General features: G+C 42.3%; 1 protein-coding gene across 2 annotated transcripts in view; it reads left to right on the forward strand.

The window, feature by feature from the left end:
* VTA1 (vesicle trafficking 1) overlaps positions 1-7,786 on the forward strand; it is a 30,708-nt gene extending 22,922 nt beyond the window's left edge. For both annotated transcript variants that reach the window (XM_081186315.1, XM_081186316.1), the window contains exon 8: positions 6,764-7,786. In XM_081186315.1, coding sequence (XP_081042441.1) covers positions 6,764-6,909 — 146 coding nt within the window. In that variant the 3' untranslated portion in view covers positions 6,910-7,786. The remainder of the gene's footprint in view (positions 1-6,763) is intronic.
* Positions 7,787-13,479: the final 5,693 nt, after the last annotated feature.

Consider the following 13,479-nt stretch of genomic DNA (forward strand, 5'->3'; position numbering starts at 1 on the left):
CTCCCGTGATTTGCATAATTCAAAAAGGATTGGCTGCAGGCTGCATTAAAACAGAGTTTCATACCTAAAGCTAGAAGCACATCTATTTACTTGAAAGCAAGTCTTGCTGAGTCCAGTGAAATCTACTCACAAGTAAGAGTATTTAAGATTATAACCATCATTATAATCTTGAATCGGGAATTCAAGTTACGTTTGCAGAGTAGCAAAAGTCTTGCCCATGTAACTGAAAATACTCCTTGGACTAGACATTCCAGCTTGTGCCTGAGAGGTAATGTGTTATGAAAGTGGCCTTGCAGGAATAATAATATGTGAAAGCATATTTTTTTAGAAATATAACCACCCCCACCACTGTAGACCTTGGATATTCGGTAATTTTACAGCTAACTGAGGAGTATGTTTTCAAATACTTTCTCAGAACAAGCCTCTGTGTCCTGTGGACTATAAAAATGAGGAGAGGATGAAGGGTGCCAGCATTGAAAAATTGGCTGAGGCTAAAATTCTTCCTTTAACCACTGTTAAGTATAGGTTAAAGGCTGCCCTATTGTACAGGCATCAGAATTGGCCTATCAACTTTGCATTGTCTGCCTGCTAGTTCATACTAAATGTTTAATTTGCCAAGTTATTAACCAGAAGCAGACTGTTGATACTGTGTTGCCATTATTTTTGTTTGACTAGGAAACTAGGGCTGGTGAAATTATGTGCTGCAGAGTTTCTCTACTAACCTTTCTCCAAGAACAGTCATTCTGTGGGTGTGGCGTAAAGCTGCCCAGCAATAATGTGCTGACAAAATAATGCATAGGCAGACAGATGTGATTTGGGGGACTAGGGTTGTCTAGCTATACAAGAACTATTGCTGCAATCATTTTTGTAATTGGCATGCAATCCCTTGCACTTTAATTCCATATACGTACAGTGGTGCCTCGCAAGACGAAATTCGTTCCGCAAGTTTTTTCTTCTTGCGAGTTTTTCGTCTTGCGATGCACGGTTTCCCATAGGAATGCATTGAAAATCAATTAATGCGTTCCTATGGCAACCGCCTTCAGACCAGGTCCGGGGACAGTCTGTCCCCCGATCTCTTCTGAAGGCTGGGGGGGGGACAAGGGCTTTTCTTCCCACCCCCAGCATTTTAAAAAACCCCGGGTCAGCGGAGGACTTCTCCGCTGTCCGGGGCGATCTTAAAATGCTGGCGGGCGGCATTTTAAAATCGCCCGGGACAGCGGAGGACTTCTCCGCTGTCCGGGGCGATGTAAAAGCCCCTGGGAAGGCAGGCAGGGGGGACAAAGACTTTTGCCCCCCGCCCGCCTTCAGAAGAGGTCCTGGACCTCTTCTGAAGGCGGGCGGGGGGCGAAAGTCTTTGCCCCCCCCCCCCGCCTGCCTTCAAAAGCTCTCCCGGGAAGGCAGGCAGGGGGGAGCAAAGACTTTCGCCCGCCCGCCTTCAGAAGAGGTCCTGGACCTCTTCTGAAGGCGGGCGGGGGGCGAAAGTCTTTGCCCCCCCACCTGCCTTCAAAAGCCGTCCGGGAAGGCAGGCAGGGGGGAGCAAAGACTTTCGCCCCCCGCCCACCTTCAAAAGCCGTCCGCGATAGCGGGAAGAGCTTCCCTGCTATCCCGGACTGCTTTTAAAATGCTAGCGGTTGGGAGCAAAGCCTTTCGGCCCCCGCCGGCCTTCCTGGACCTCTTCTGAAGGCCGGAGGGGGGGAAAGGCTTTGCTCCCCACCACCAGCATTTAAAAAAGGTCCCCGGAGATTTCCCTATGGGCTTTCGTCTTGCGGGTTTTCCGTCTTGCGAGGCATTCGTCTTGCGGGGTACCACTGTATACTGTTACGTGCTGAGTTCTACAATCTGAACCCCACTCCATAATCTCCCATTCACCAATAGGAAGTAGTTTTTTATTTCTCTTTGTGCAAAGCACCTTCAGCAATATATCCTTGTGTGTTTTTATTCAATGTGATAATGCAGTAATTATTGCTATTGTACCATCAATGCTCACGGTGCTTTTACACAGCACAAAAGGCATGTCCCTGCCCATAAATTTTACAGCCTATAATTTGATACAGAGGAACAGAAAGGGAGGAAAGTAAAGACAGGGGTAAGCAGGAAAAGAATGCCTTATTTCAGTTACATGTACTTAGGCTTGGTTACAGTAGAGTATTTAGGGGGTTGTGCTAACGGCATCGCTGAACAGATGGGATTTGAAAGAACACTCAAAGTGTCCTGGGATGGAGTTCCAAGCAGAAGAGGCAGCAAAAGGAGGGTGGGGTCATTTGAGGGTGATGGAGCTGGAGTGAAGGTCATAGCCATGGATGTATATGGACTATACAAACATGTGTACCTGGAAAATCAGGAACTGGGTTTGCAAAAGGGCATTGGATATCAGGTATTGATCTGCATTTGTGCATCTAGCACTTGAGACGATGCACGCAATTCTCTTAATGGATCAGATGACGTGGGTTGTAGCTTCAAAAGCTTATGTCCCAGCAATTTTAAAAAAAATAATAATAAAGGTACCACATGACTCTGTTTGCAGCCACAGATAAATGTAACTACTGTTTTGGAATAAAAGTATGCTTTTCAAGCAAATTCTGAAATCTCAGAGGAGATGTGAAGCCAGTTTTTATATAGGTACAAGTTTTGTCAGACACCAGTTTTCATTTTAAAAAGCTTTCCTTCCTTGTTAGCCTAATTTCTTTATCCCTGATCTAAATGCATTTTCAGTTTCCATATCAGGTCCTTAACTGCCTAGCTGAAAGATTCATATTTGGTGGAAGTTAACTCTGCACTGTCACATTTCAAGTAATGAATATAACTACTATACCAATATTATCCTTGGATTTGAAGAGAGCCTGGCTTCTTTCAGGCTGCATAAAGCACAGCTTCACCCATGTGTCAATATTTTTGGTATTTCAGAATTTAGTCCTTTCAAATGATGCAGATTTAAAAGCAGCTATCATGTAAGCTAACTTTCTAAATGTTCATTTTTTTGAAATAACTCCAGTTTTCTCTCCCTTTCATTTACAAATATTATAAACCCTTTCCTGAAATGTTGCTATAATGGTATCTGAAGTGGGCCTCAATAATAATAAATAAGGCCTGTTGCCAACAGAACATGTAATAGAGTAGGTACTGTAAAAATAAGATTAGATTGGTTAATTTAGGCTTTGTTCCAGAAAATCAGTTGAATACTGGACTGATGCCTTGGCTGTTTTCTAAAAGAATGATTTTCAAGTTGCTTTTGGCATCATAATATGAAAAAACAAAATGTCCTCAAGATGGTCTTTGGGGTAATTTGTTCTTGCTGTGTTTTTCAAAAGGAGGAGAGGTCACTATTGACTAAATGTTAAATGTGAACTTGAACAGTCATCAGTTTGTGCACGTCACAGTAGGAACTGCGTTAGTATTTTAAATTAGGAAAGTAATATAAGTCCTGTGTGTTCAGCATTGAACTTAGTCTATTTGACAGTGATTGAGTATTTTACACAATCATTAGTGTAACATTTAATGCTCTGATAGAATGGCTAGTTTATAGTCCATGCATTTGCCCTATGGCCTTAATGTGTGGATTCTGAATTTGGCTAACCCACCCTAGGATGACCTGGGGAAATCCTGTTCCACCCTGGATCCTGTCCCAAATTAGTTCAAGGGTAGGGCTAATGTTTGTTTAAGGTTTTCAAAAACCCTAATTCAACATGCATGTGTTAATTTAATGGGGTGCTCTTTCTCAAAGCAGCACCCTTGACCAGTCAGGGTTGATGCCTCTGCTGAACAGCTGTTCTAAAATTGAATCCTAGACAACACTCCAGACAAGCTTCTCTCAACCTTGGGTCCCCAGGTGTAATTGAACTACAACTCCCATCATCCTTGACCACCAACCATGCTGGCTAGCAATGATGGGAGTTGTAGTCCAACAACATCTAGGGACCCAAGGTTGAGAAAGGCTGCTCTGAACAAACTTCACGAGCAAGTCTGCAGTACCAAACACACTTAACTACTGAGTACCAGAGCAAACCCCCCCCCCCCAGTCAAGGGAGTGGTGAGTGAGTTTGAATTAAACAGAGGTATATCTCTTCCCAGCCCTGCTGGCATCTACCAGCCACCATCTACAGGGTGACACCAGTGTGGCACACACTGGCACACACCTTTCCCTTCTGCCAGCAGAACACTGGGGCAGAAAACAGTGCAACCTGTGGGATCCCTGCTGGCAGCAACCAGCAACAAGCCCTGAAACAGAGTATACCAAGCATAGGGAGCTAGCCTGAGATCCATTGGATCCTGAGCCTTTCCTGCTGTTATCAAGTAACAGCATTGGGCCCAATCACTGCACCAATTCCAGGCTGGCATGCCTATTCTTCCCCACCTCAGCCATTTTGCACAGCCATTGTTCCACCACTCTGTTCAGTCCCACCAGGCAGTATTCAGGATTAGGAATGCCCCCTAAACCTCATGTGGACTCATTGGACTTGTATCTGAGTAAACATGCCTAGGATTGTGATGTTTAGCAAAATACAGCAATTATTGAAATAAGAAACACCAGTTTTTAAAAGCAGCTGGCCTATGTAGACAACAGGCCAATTCTTTGAGCACCATACGCATCGTGGATTTTTGAAATATTTACCAATATTTGTCTGTGGTCAAACAAAAGATGGTGAATTGACATATATTTAACCGGTCAATTTTGTTGGCATGATTAGTTTGGTGGTGGGCATAGCTTTAAATTGTAAACTGTATGTATAAAATATTCTACCACATTTGAAGCAGTTTCCTGGGTGTAGTGTGTACATACAAAATACTATTTATTTTTTATAAAACATTTTGACCTGCCTTTGAGCGCAACACAGATCCTCCAAGGCAAATAGCAATAATAAATTAAGCACAATACAATAAAAACACATGTGTACATAATACTGGAGACTTGCAGCTAGAACATACTGCTTCTGGTTCTTTATGTTCTGTCATAACCTCTTAAGATTGACTGGGATTGCTGCCTTAAATTTTCAAAATATGTGCCAGTTTTGAACTAAGGGCATACAGAGAGGCGCTGAGTCATCCTCTCAGGGGGCGTTCTTCAATATGAGTAGAATATTCTTTCCCTTGGAGACTTACCAAAGCTCAAATATGAGGATCTTCCAAAAGCTGTGTGAGATACTCTTTCAGCTGGTGGCTAGGACTAGGGCAATATAACTGCTGAAATTCAGGATTTGTAAAGGTGTTTTAACATGCTATTACTCATCTTAAGCCTTTGGAATGGGGCAAGCTACAAATCAAATAAAACTCTAGTGGGTTAGCATGAGGAATACATCTTAAACTTCCAGGAGCAACAGCTGAAGGGGCTGCTGGAAGCTGTTTTCCAGTGGAGAGGGGGAGGTCCATTGATGGTGGCCTCTCCGGTTTAGTGGGAAGTGTTGTCTCTGTATCTGTGGTGGTGCTGCATAGACAGAGGGCCCAAAATGGAGCATTTCTCCTGGGCTGCATCTTGGAGGGCCTTGGTCCACCAGTCCAAAGCTTCCTTCTTCCCCAAAAGTACTGTAGTCCTAGGACAGGCATAGTTATTTCCCCTCCCATTAACATTGAAGGGAGGAATTTTAAAAGGCTGAATGGGGGAAAACAAAGGACAGAAAATCCACACACGTCTTTTGGCATGAGTTGGCCGAGCTTCAGAAGTGGCAATTTCTCTACCTTCAAATCTACCACCACCTTAAGATTTTTCTGTAAATCAGTATGCAGAATATACTTCACCATACCCTCTTGGTCTCCCTGACCACAGAACATCATAAAAGATAAACAGATTTTTCCCTCCGCCTACTCCTTTGGTTTGTTTGCCTTTGTTCCTGTTAATGCAGCCTCAGACATGGCAGCATTTGTTGGCATGCTGTTGGCAGATTTGTGAACATTTTGTGTTGTTGTAGTAGCTCAGCTAATAGTTAAGATAGGGATTTGTGATCCAAAGTCAGGAATCTGCTGTTTCTTACTTTAGCTTATTTATGTAGGGTTGTTTCTTTGCCACTAACCACTTAATATTGCCATCTTTATTCAGGCAAGCATCAGCCCAAGGCCACTTACTTAACAATGACGCAAACAAAATGAAGCAGATTTTAAAAAAAATGGCTAAATACCACTCTGACAAAACAGGCCAGAGGATTTATTCCACCTTTCCTCTTACCTTCTGCTTTGTATCGTACTTTGTTGAGACATTAACAGTAACAAACTTTCACAAGTTTGCTCAAAGTCTGGAGAACTTGTATCATTTTATTACAAGTGAGCACCTCCCTGACATTTTCTTTTAATACAAATAGGCAGAAGTATATCATTCTATATTAAATTGCTGCTGCATTAAGTACATATTTGACACTGCTTAACCTGAGGACAGAAATGTGACGGTGTGCATATCTTGCATCAAGGAATGGGTGTATCTTGTAACAGGGGATGTTCCCGTATCTAGACAAATTACACCAAGGCGGCATGAATGGCCTTAGTTGTGTTCCAGGCTGGAGCGGGAGGGAAGGAAATGTAAGGTTAACGCATGAGACATTGTCCTTGTTTTTGTGCACATTGTAACATGATTACCCTTAACTGAGTGGCGTTTTTAAAAGCTTTCCTTAGTGGCTTCAGATAAAGGGCAAATCTCTCTCAAAGTATTGGCTTACTCATAAAGGGTATCAGACAACTTTAGCATTCACCATTGATATTTCCAAAGCATTTCAAGTGGTTAAGTAAATATGTGCATAATGTAGTGGCCTTGATTCTTAATCCTCTCTCTTGATTTTCACAGGGGAAATTCGTTTGAGTCCCGAAGACTTTGCCAAGGCCCAGAAATATTGCAAATATGCTGGCAGTGCTTTGCAATATGAAGATGTGAGCACTGCTGTGCAAAATCTACAGAAAGCCCTCAAGTTACTGACTACAGGCAGAGAATGATGCCTTTGTCCGCCGGATTCATGACTTGCGCTTCGAAAACTTGAACAGTCCATTACTCCTACCTTCAGCCTGTCGGGGAAACACGGTTGCACAAAAGCTTTTGATTTCTGTGACAAGAAAACAAAATGTGTGTCTCTGTTATCAGATCTTTCTGTAGTCTAGTCTGGAACTACAGCCTGTCTTCATTTATTGGCAGAGAAACAAGAACCATCTGGGGATAGTGGTTTGAGCACGAGATGCCAAATTCTAAGCATTTCTTGTCCAATGTTGCAGAATGCCCCAACATTTGAGCTACTCAAAAAAAATACATTTAATTTTTATTTATTTTAAAATGAAAAGGGGGAGTTAGTGCTTTTGGAATTTGTCTGAAGTATAAAATAAAATAATTTGGAAATGCAGAAGGGTTTTAAAGTTCAGGTGATGATTTTGGAGCATTATACCATAAGATTGTGATATGCCAAAAAGAGGCAGAAGGAGGCTTTTTTGAGGACTAGAAAGATGTAGGGAGCTTTAAAGATACTTGAGGCAAAAGCATCTTAATGCTGTGTGATTCCAGCACTCATCAAAGCTCTATGCTGTACTTTGTTTCTGGTTTCTTTCCCCTTTGTACGGTTTATTTCATGTATGAAGATAAAAGGAATCAAAGGAAAGATGTGTCTGAAGTCCAAAAGCCGGCTGCATCCTGAACTTTGAGACTATTTGTGTTCTGAATCTTAGAAAGAGGCCATTGCTATAACGAAGTATCTGGATTTGCTGTTATTTGGGTTTGGGGGTATTTTTATTTGCATCTGTAGCCAGATGGGGAAATTGCTACATAAATTTAAGTTTTCAACTAATAGTAGATTGTAGACTCCATTAAAGCATCTTGCACCCTTTACATGTGGTGTTGAATTACTCATATAATGTTAACAGGTGTCTATGCTTGTTTAATAAGGAATAAAAGCCTTTTAGTATCAAATGCACTAAATCGCTAGTCTTAGTTTTAGTCCTGTGTATTTTCTACATAATGGGATAGGGGGTGCATCGGATTCAGCTGAGGCCCGATTCAGATCAGGTGTACTCGGAGGGCCTTGGATGAGTCAGGTACACATAGCCACAGATCAGCGTGAATTGGATTGGATGGCCCAAAGCTTTCTTTAGTTGCCAGGTGGGACATTGGGCAGGCAAGTTGGGAAATCACACAAAAGGCGACCTACTTGATCAGTGGCTGCATCTTCCCAAGAGAATGTAGGCCTGTCAGCACTGCTCTCCTCCATGCCTGATGCACCACCCCATAGGATCCACTCAGTGGCTGTTGAATGGAGGCATCAACCCTTGATCATTTTGGTTGATCCAGGTTCAGATTAGCAGGTTCAGACTTAGAAGCTTAATAACTTTTTGAAAGGAATAATCAGCTCAAGGCTAGAACTGCAGTCTTGCCTGGAATCTTGCCTGGAAGCAGGGTATTGAGTTAAATCTATCAGTGTATATTATACTAGACATTCCCAATATATTCAGACATTTATATTCCACAAGGTGTTTAGGCTCCATTAAACTAGAACCAATCCGTAATATGTTCGAACTCAGCAATCATTTGCATGTGCAGGAAGAACACCCATGTGCTGGGAGGGAGCAGGCGTGTCCATTTCTTTTATCCATCACTTGCCCATGCAAAAATAAGAAGAAAAATTCATGGAGGATAAGGCTATCAATGGCTATTAACCCTGATGGTTATGTTCTGCCACCACTGTTGGAGGCAGTATGCTTCTGAATACCAATTGCTGGAAACCCAGGTGTGAGGATAGGATCCTGGACTAGATGGGCCACTGGCCTGATCCAAGTAGGCAATTCTTACTTTTAAAAAAAGCCTCAGCTGATGAGCACATGTGTGTGTGTGCACAGTGACAATGAAAACTTAGGTATTTATCATATTAAAGCCCTTTGCCGCCTTTAAGGATGGATGGTGGGAAGATGAGAGAGTCTGCCACTTCTACCAATCACTTCCACTGCTGCTGCCTGCCCTCTTACAGGTGATACAAGTAATAAAGGGTCCCCTTGTGATATACCAGTGGTTCAGTGCTCGGATGTTGTTCCAATAACGTTTTGTCGCTAAATATCTAAAAAATTAAAAATACATTGATTTTCCTCATTTTGATTTTTAATTTTAATTTTCATTATTCTACTTGTTAATTCAGTGGAATTCTGTTACAATAGATTTTGTCGGCTCGATGACCAAGATATTTAGTGATAAAACGTAGGATTACCGGAACGACATCCGAGCACTGAACCACTGGTATATCACAAGTGGACTCTTTATTACTGTGTTTGCAATTGTTCAAGATCTATTTTGGAAAGAGAAGAAATGAGAACTGAACCACTGGCATGTTATAAGTAAACTCTTTATTTATTGTGTTTGCTATTGTTTAAGATAAAACTGATTTGGGAAAGAAGCTACTTCTGCCATTTTTATTTTGTTTATTTACAGACAGTTGTCTTGTGTCTATTGCAGTAGACATTGTAGTACCATCCTGTTTATTGTTTTACTGCTTACAGGAGAAGCAGTGCAAAGCACCATTGAAAACAGTCTCCCTGCCCCTTTAAAGGAGGGGAAAAGCTGCTTCAAATGGGCCCTTTGATGCTTTAATACAGTTCCTGCACTCCCAATGGAAGCATGTGGACTGCTTTAAAGAGCAGCCTCCCCACTCTTTAAGAGAGGAGAAGGGCTTCAAACACTTTGAATCTTTATGAATCCCTGTGCTTTTCAACAGAAGCATGGCAACTGCATTAAAGCACTTGGCTGCAGAGATCAAGAGCTTAAAAGATGCAGAAAGAGGCTTGCAAAAGCCTTTGGGAGTCTTCCCGCTTCAAGTGGAACACAAAGTGTTTTTAACAAGTTTGCAGCCCTGCCCACCTTTGGACATTTGGCCCATGAGGCAGATCCTGAAAAGGGTCTGCCCATGGAGCCAAAAAGGTCCACCTGCCCCCTGCTTCAGAGAGTCAGGGAATCCTCAAGAGCAGCTTGGACAGAGGATGGCTGTTGAAAAGAAAACGGGAGTTGTAGTCCAATAATACTTGGAGGGCACCATATTGTATACCCCTGCATTACGCAGTAAATTGAATTAAACCTCACTTCTCTTCACCGGCGCTGGGGTGTTATTACCCTAGTCATCATGCTCAGTGGCTAGGAATTATGGGAGTTATAGCCCCTCAACACTGAAAAAAACACAATTTTGGCTGTTCCTGGCCTAATGCATAATTAAGGAATTATGTTTCCCATCAAGGAATGACCTTGATTTTGTTATATATATGCATTGCTGCAATGATAAAGACCTGTGTTTTAATTGTTGCTGCACACACGCACATACACACGTATGCACAGATAATCCGTTTCTTGGGTTCAGCTTTCCTGAACTGTAGGCATCTTTCAAAGAACTCACTTGGGAATCCTCTGTTCTCTTTGTGTGTGGAGGTTCAAGTTTTACTCAGCTTAGCAAAGCCAGGAGAAACGTCTGTAGTATTTTTCATCCAAATAAAACCTGGAACACTTGCAGATTCCAAAAATAGAGAAGACTACGTCCTCCAACTTTCTCTGGCGTTAGTTGAACATGGAAAACTCTCTAAAATGAAATGTTTTTGCCAGTGATATACAACTGCTTCTCAAGCACTTAAGTGCAGTAGCCAGTTGAAAGCTCTGTGGGAGTGCTGGAGGTTAGGGCTTGGCTCCTATCTCTTTTGCTCCGTTCACAGAAGCTTCCAGTCACAGAAGCAGAGCTGTGCTTACCGAAAAGCTGCTTCTGCCCATGGAATCTTCCAAGGATAGTCATTTAAGACCTTGAACTCTGACCTTTTAAGTAGAACAGGCTTCTTTATTTAGCACCTTTTCCTTGAAAGTTCCACACTCCCTCCTGGCACTCACTTGGACCTTGGTTTAACCCGGAGTGGTACCCCCTACAGATTCATCTAGCTGTCCTCCAGTGGTGTTACCTTTGTACTCATGAATAGAAGAAACTCATGGAAGTGGGCAGGCTGAAATTAGGGGATTAAGTCACCAGGCAGAAGCCAGTGGATGTGCCTGGATGATGCTATCAGATGGTAGCCACCTGCTTCCTTGTCTGGCCCTATTAATGTCTTTAACATGGAATGGGCACCAGGTGGTTGCGTCATTTGATTTCCTACCAAGTGCACAGGTGCTGCTTATTGCTGGGGGACTTGTCTAAAAGGATGCCGTTTGTTGGATGACACAAAATGCACACCTGTTTCAGCATGGAACAGAATATCTTGTGAACCAATTTCACTTGCCCATTATCTGCGAGCTATTCTGTTTGCACACAACAAACAGGAGAAAGAATTTGGAGCGGTTTATTTTCACATCAAATGTCAAAACATTTTGGTTTTACTTCCTGATACTTAAACCCATAGCCTTGGCTTTCTTCATTCCAAAGAGCCATAGCAAAGTGGAGCTGTGAATTAAAGTCCGTATAAAGACTATAAAGAAAATCTCAATAGCAAGGAGGTTGAAGACTTTTGCTCCAAAATTTGCGGTGGTTTGAGGATTCCTATTAGTGCTCTCACTCACTCTCTGGTGCATGAAAACCCAGCACCAGATCTTGCAGTGCATTCTGCCCAGCTAGCTTGCTGTTAAATTAATAGGATGCAGTCTCCAATAATGTTAATAGGCTTGCACCTATGGACATTAATTCCGAAGCTGTACCAAATTACATCTCTCTTGTGTGTCCCAGGTAGACAGTGCTGCAAATTTGATGGATTACCATGTGCTGAGATTCCTGCATTGTAGGGGGTTGGACTAGATGACCCTTGGGGTCCCTTCCCTTTACAGTTCTATGACTTTAAGATGCCCAAGCTCCAGGACTTTCCCTTAGTCCACTAATTCTCCCCCCACCCTGCACATGGGGCCTGCACATGGATGTATTTAATTAGAGTGCAACAATAAAAAATTGCATGTCAAAGCAATTTGCTGCAGCTTCTTACATACAGGTGCTCAATCCTGAGGAATGATCTCGGAATCTGCAAGAGAGTGCATGACAGGAAGCAGAAAGAAAATGTTTTATTTTCACAAAGCGGAATGCTCTGGACAGATGAAAGCGGCTGCCTCGGGCAACTGATTTTTAAGGTGTCACCAAAAAGGGCAGCAGGTTGCTAGCGATTTAATATATCATTATTGTACTTCAGGGAGGGAGGCACCTGCACAATTTATATTTTATTTATTAAATGCTTTATAAACCATATTTCAAGGCACAATTCCCCTCCTATGGTGTTGTACAAAATTCCTTAAAACATAGTATGCAATGATCATATGCACTGTAAATTTGCTCCGCCTCAGGCAGCAAAATGCCTTGAGCCAGCCTGAAGAGTTTCCCAGTAGAAAACTTTCCCTTTGTACAATCACATCGTCCTAAAATATCAAACATGAAGCAGCCCTCCCTTAGGCAAGCCAGTTTGGATTTGGGTGATGGAGAGGTTCCTCCTTGCATTGCATACAACCAATCTGAAATGATTCAGCAGAAAGTTATGAAAAATGCACAAGTGGCTTTGCTGCCCCGGGTGTTGTGTCATTCTTCATGCTTGCCAGGACTTAGAATCCCAAATTCATTGGCCGGAAAAGGGAAGACTGGAATAAGTTAAATGATTAGATTTTATGTTTATTGCTGTGGATCTCAGCAAAGACAAAATGCTGAAGTTTTACCTTTTAAAAATCCATCTCGTCTACTAATAGCAAATTCACTCCTGAGTGTGGATCAGCACGGTCCATGCAAAAGAAGGAAGACCTTCATGGCTCAAATGGATCTTTAATCAGGAAGCTGCAGAAATGAAGAGTGAAAACAATGCAACAAACTGAAATATCAGAATTCAGCAATGGCAATTTCTTGCTTGTAGTCACATTTTGAAGATATCCTCTTAGTTAACCATGTGTACCAATAACAGGGGCCCCCTAAGACCCGAGGAGCCTTAACTGTATGCATACTTTGCAAGCCTATAACTCTTGTCTCTCCTGAAAACTTTCAAAGCAAAGATGGTTGTTAAAAGGGGTGCCTAGCACTGCAATCAAAGTTCTCTCACTGCCTAGCGCTCATTTGTTTCATCAAGAAACCAGGATCCTCTTCCTTCCTGCTCACTGGTTGCTTTTTTCTCCTTTGGGTTTCTTAATGAGATGCTCCACTTATTTTATGCCATGTGGACTCTATAATAAGATGAAGATGTCCTGTAAATTGTTCAAAGTGTCAACTGAAACGCAGTTCTGTTCAGTATAGTGGCTATGTTTGTGTCTCGTCGGGAATAATAGAAAACAGAGGCTATATCCTTTGAAACTTCAGCATGATAAATGACACATAAGGACGAAAGAAGCATGGCACACATCCCAGAGCCTCACTCGTCCATGGTGTAACTTTACTAAATCCTATAGAAAAATAAAATTGGCTTTTTGGGGATAGAGATGCAGAACATCATAGCATAGCTGTCAAGCGTCCCTTATTTGAAGGGACAGTCCCTTATTCCAGCACCATGTCCCGCTGCTGTCCCTTATTGATAGATGTCCCTTAAATGTCCCTTAAATGATGTCCCTTAAATTTCAAA

Source organism: Podarcis bocagei, assembly GCF_964188305.1.
Source record: "Podarcis bocagei genome assembly, chromosome: 3".
Classification (NCBI taxonomy): Eukaryota; Metazoa; Chordata; class Lepidosauria; order Squamata; family Lacertidae; genus Podarcis; species Podarcis bocagei.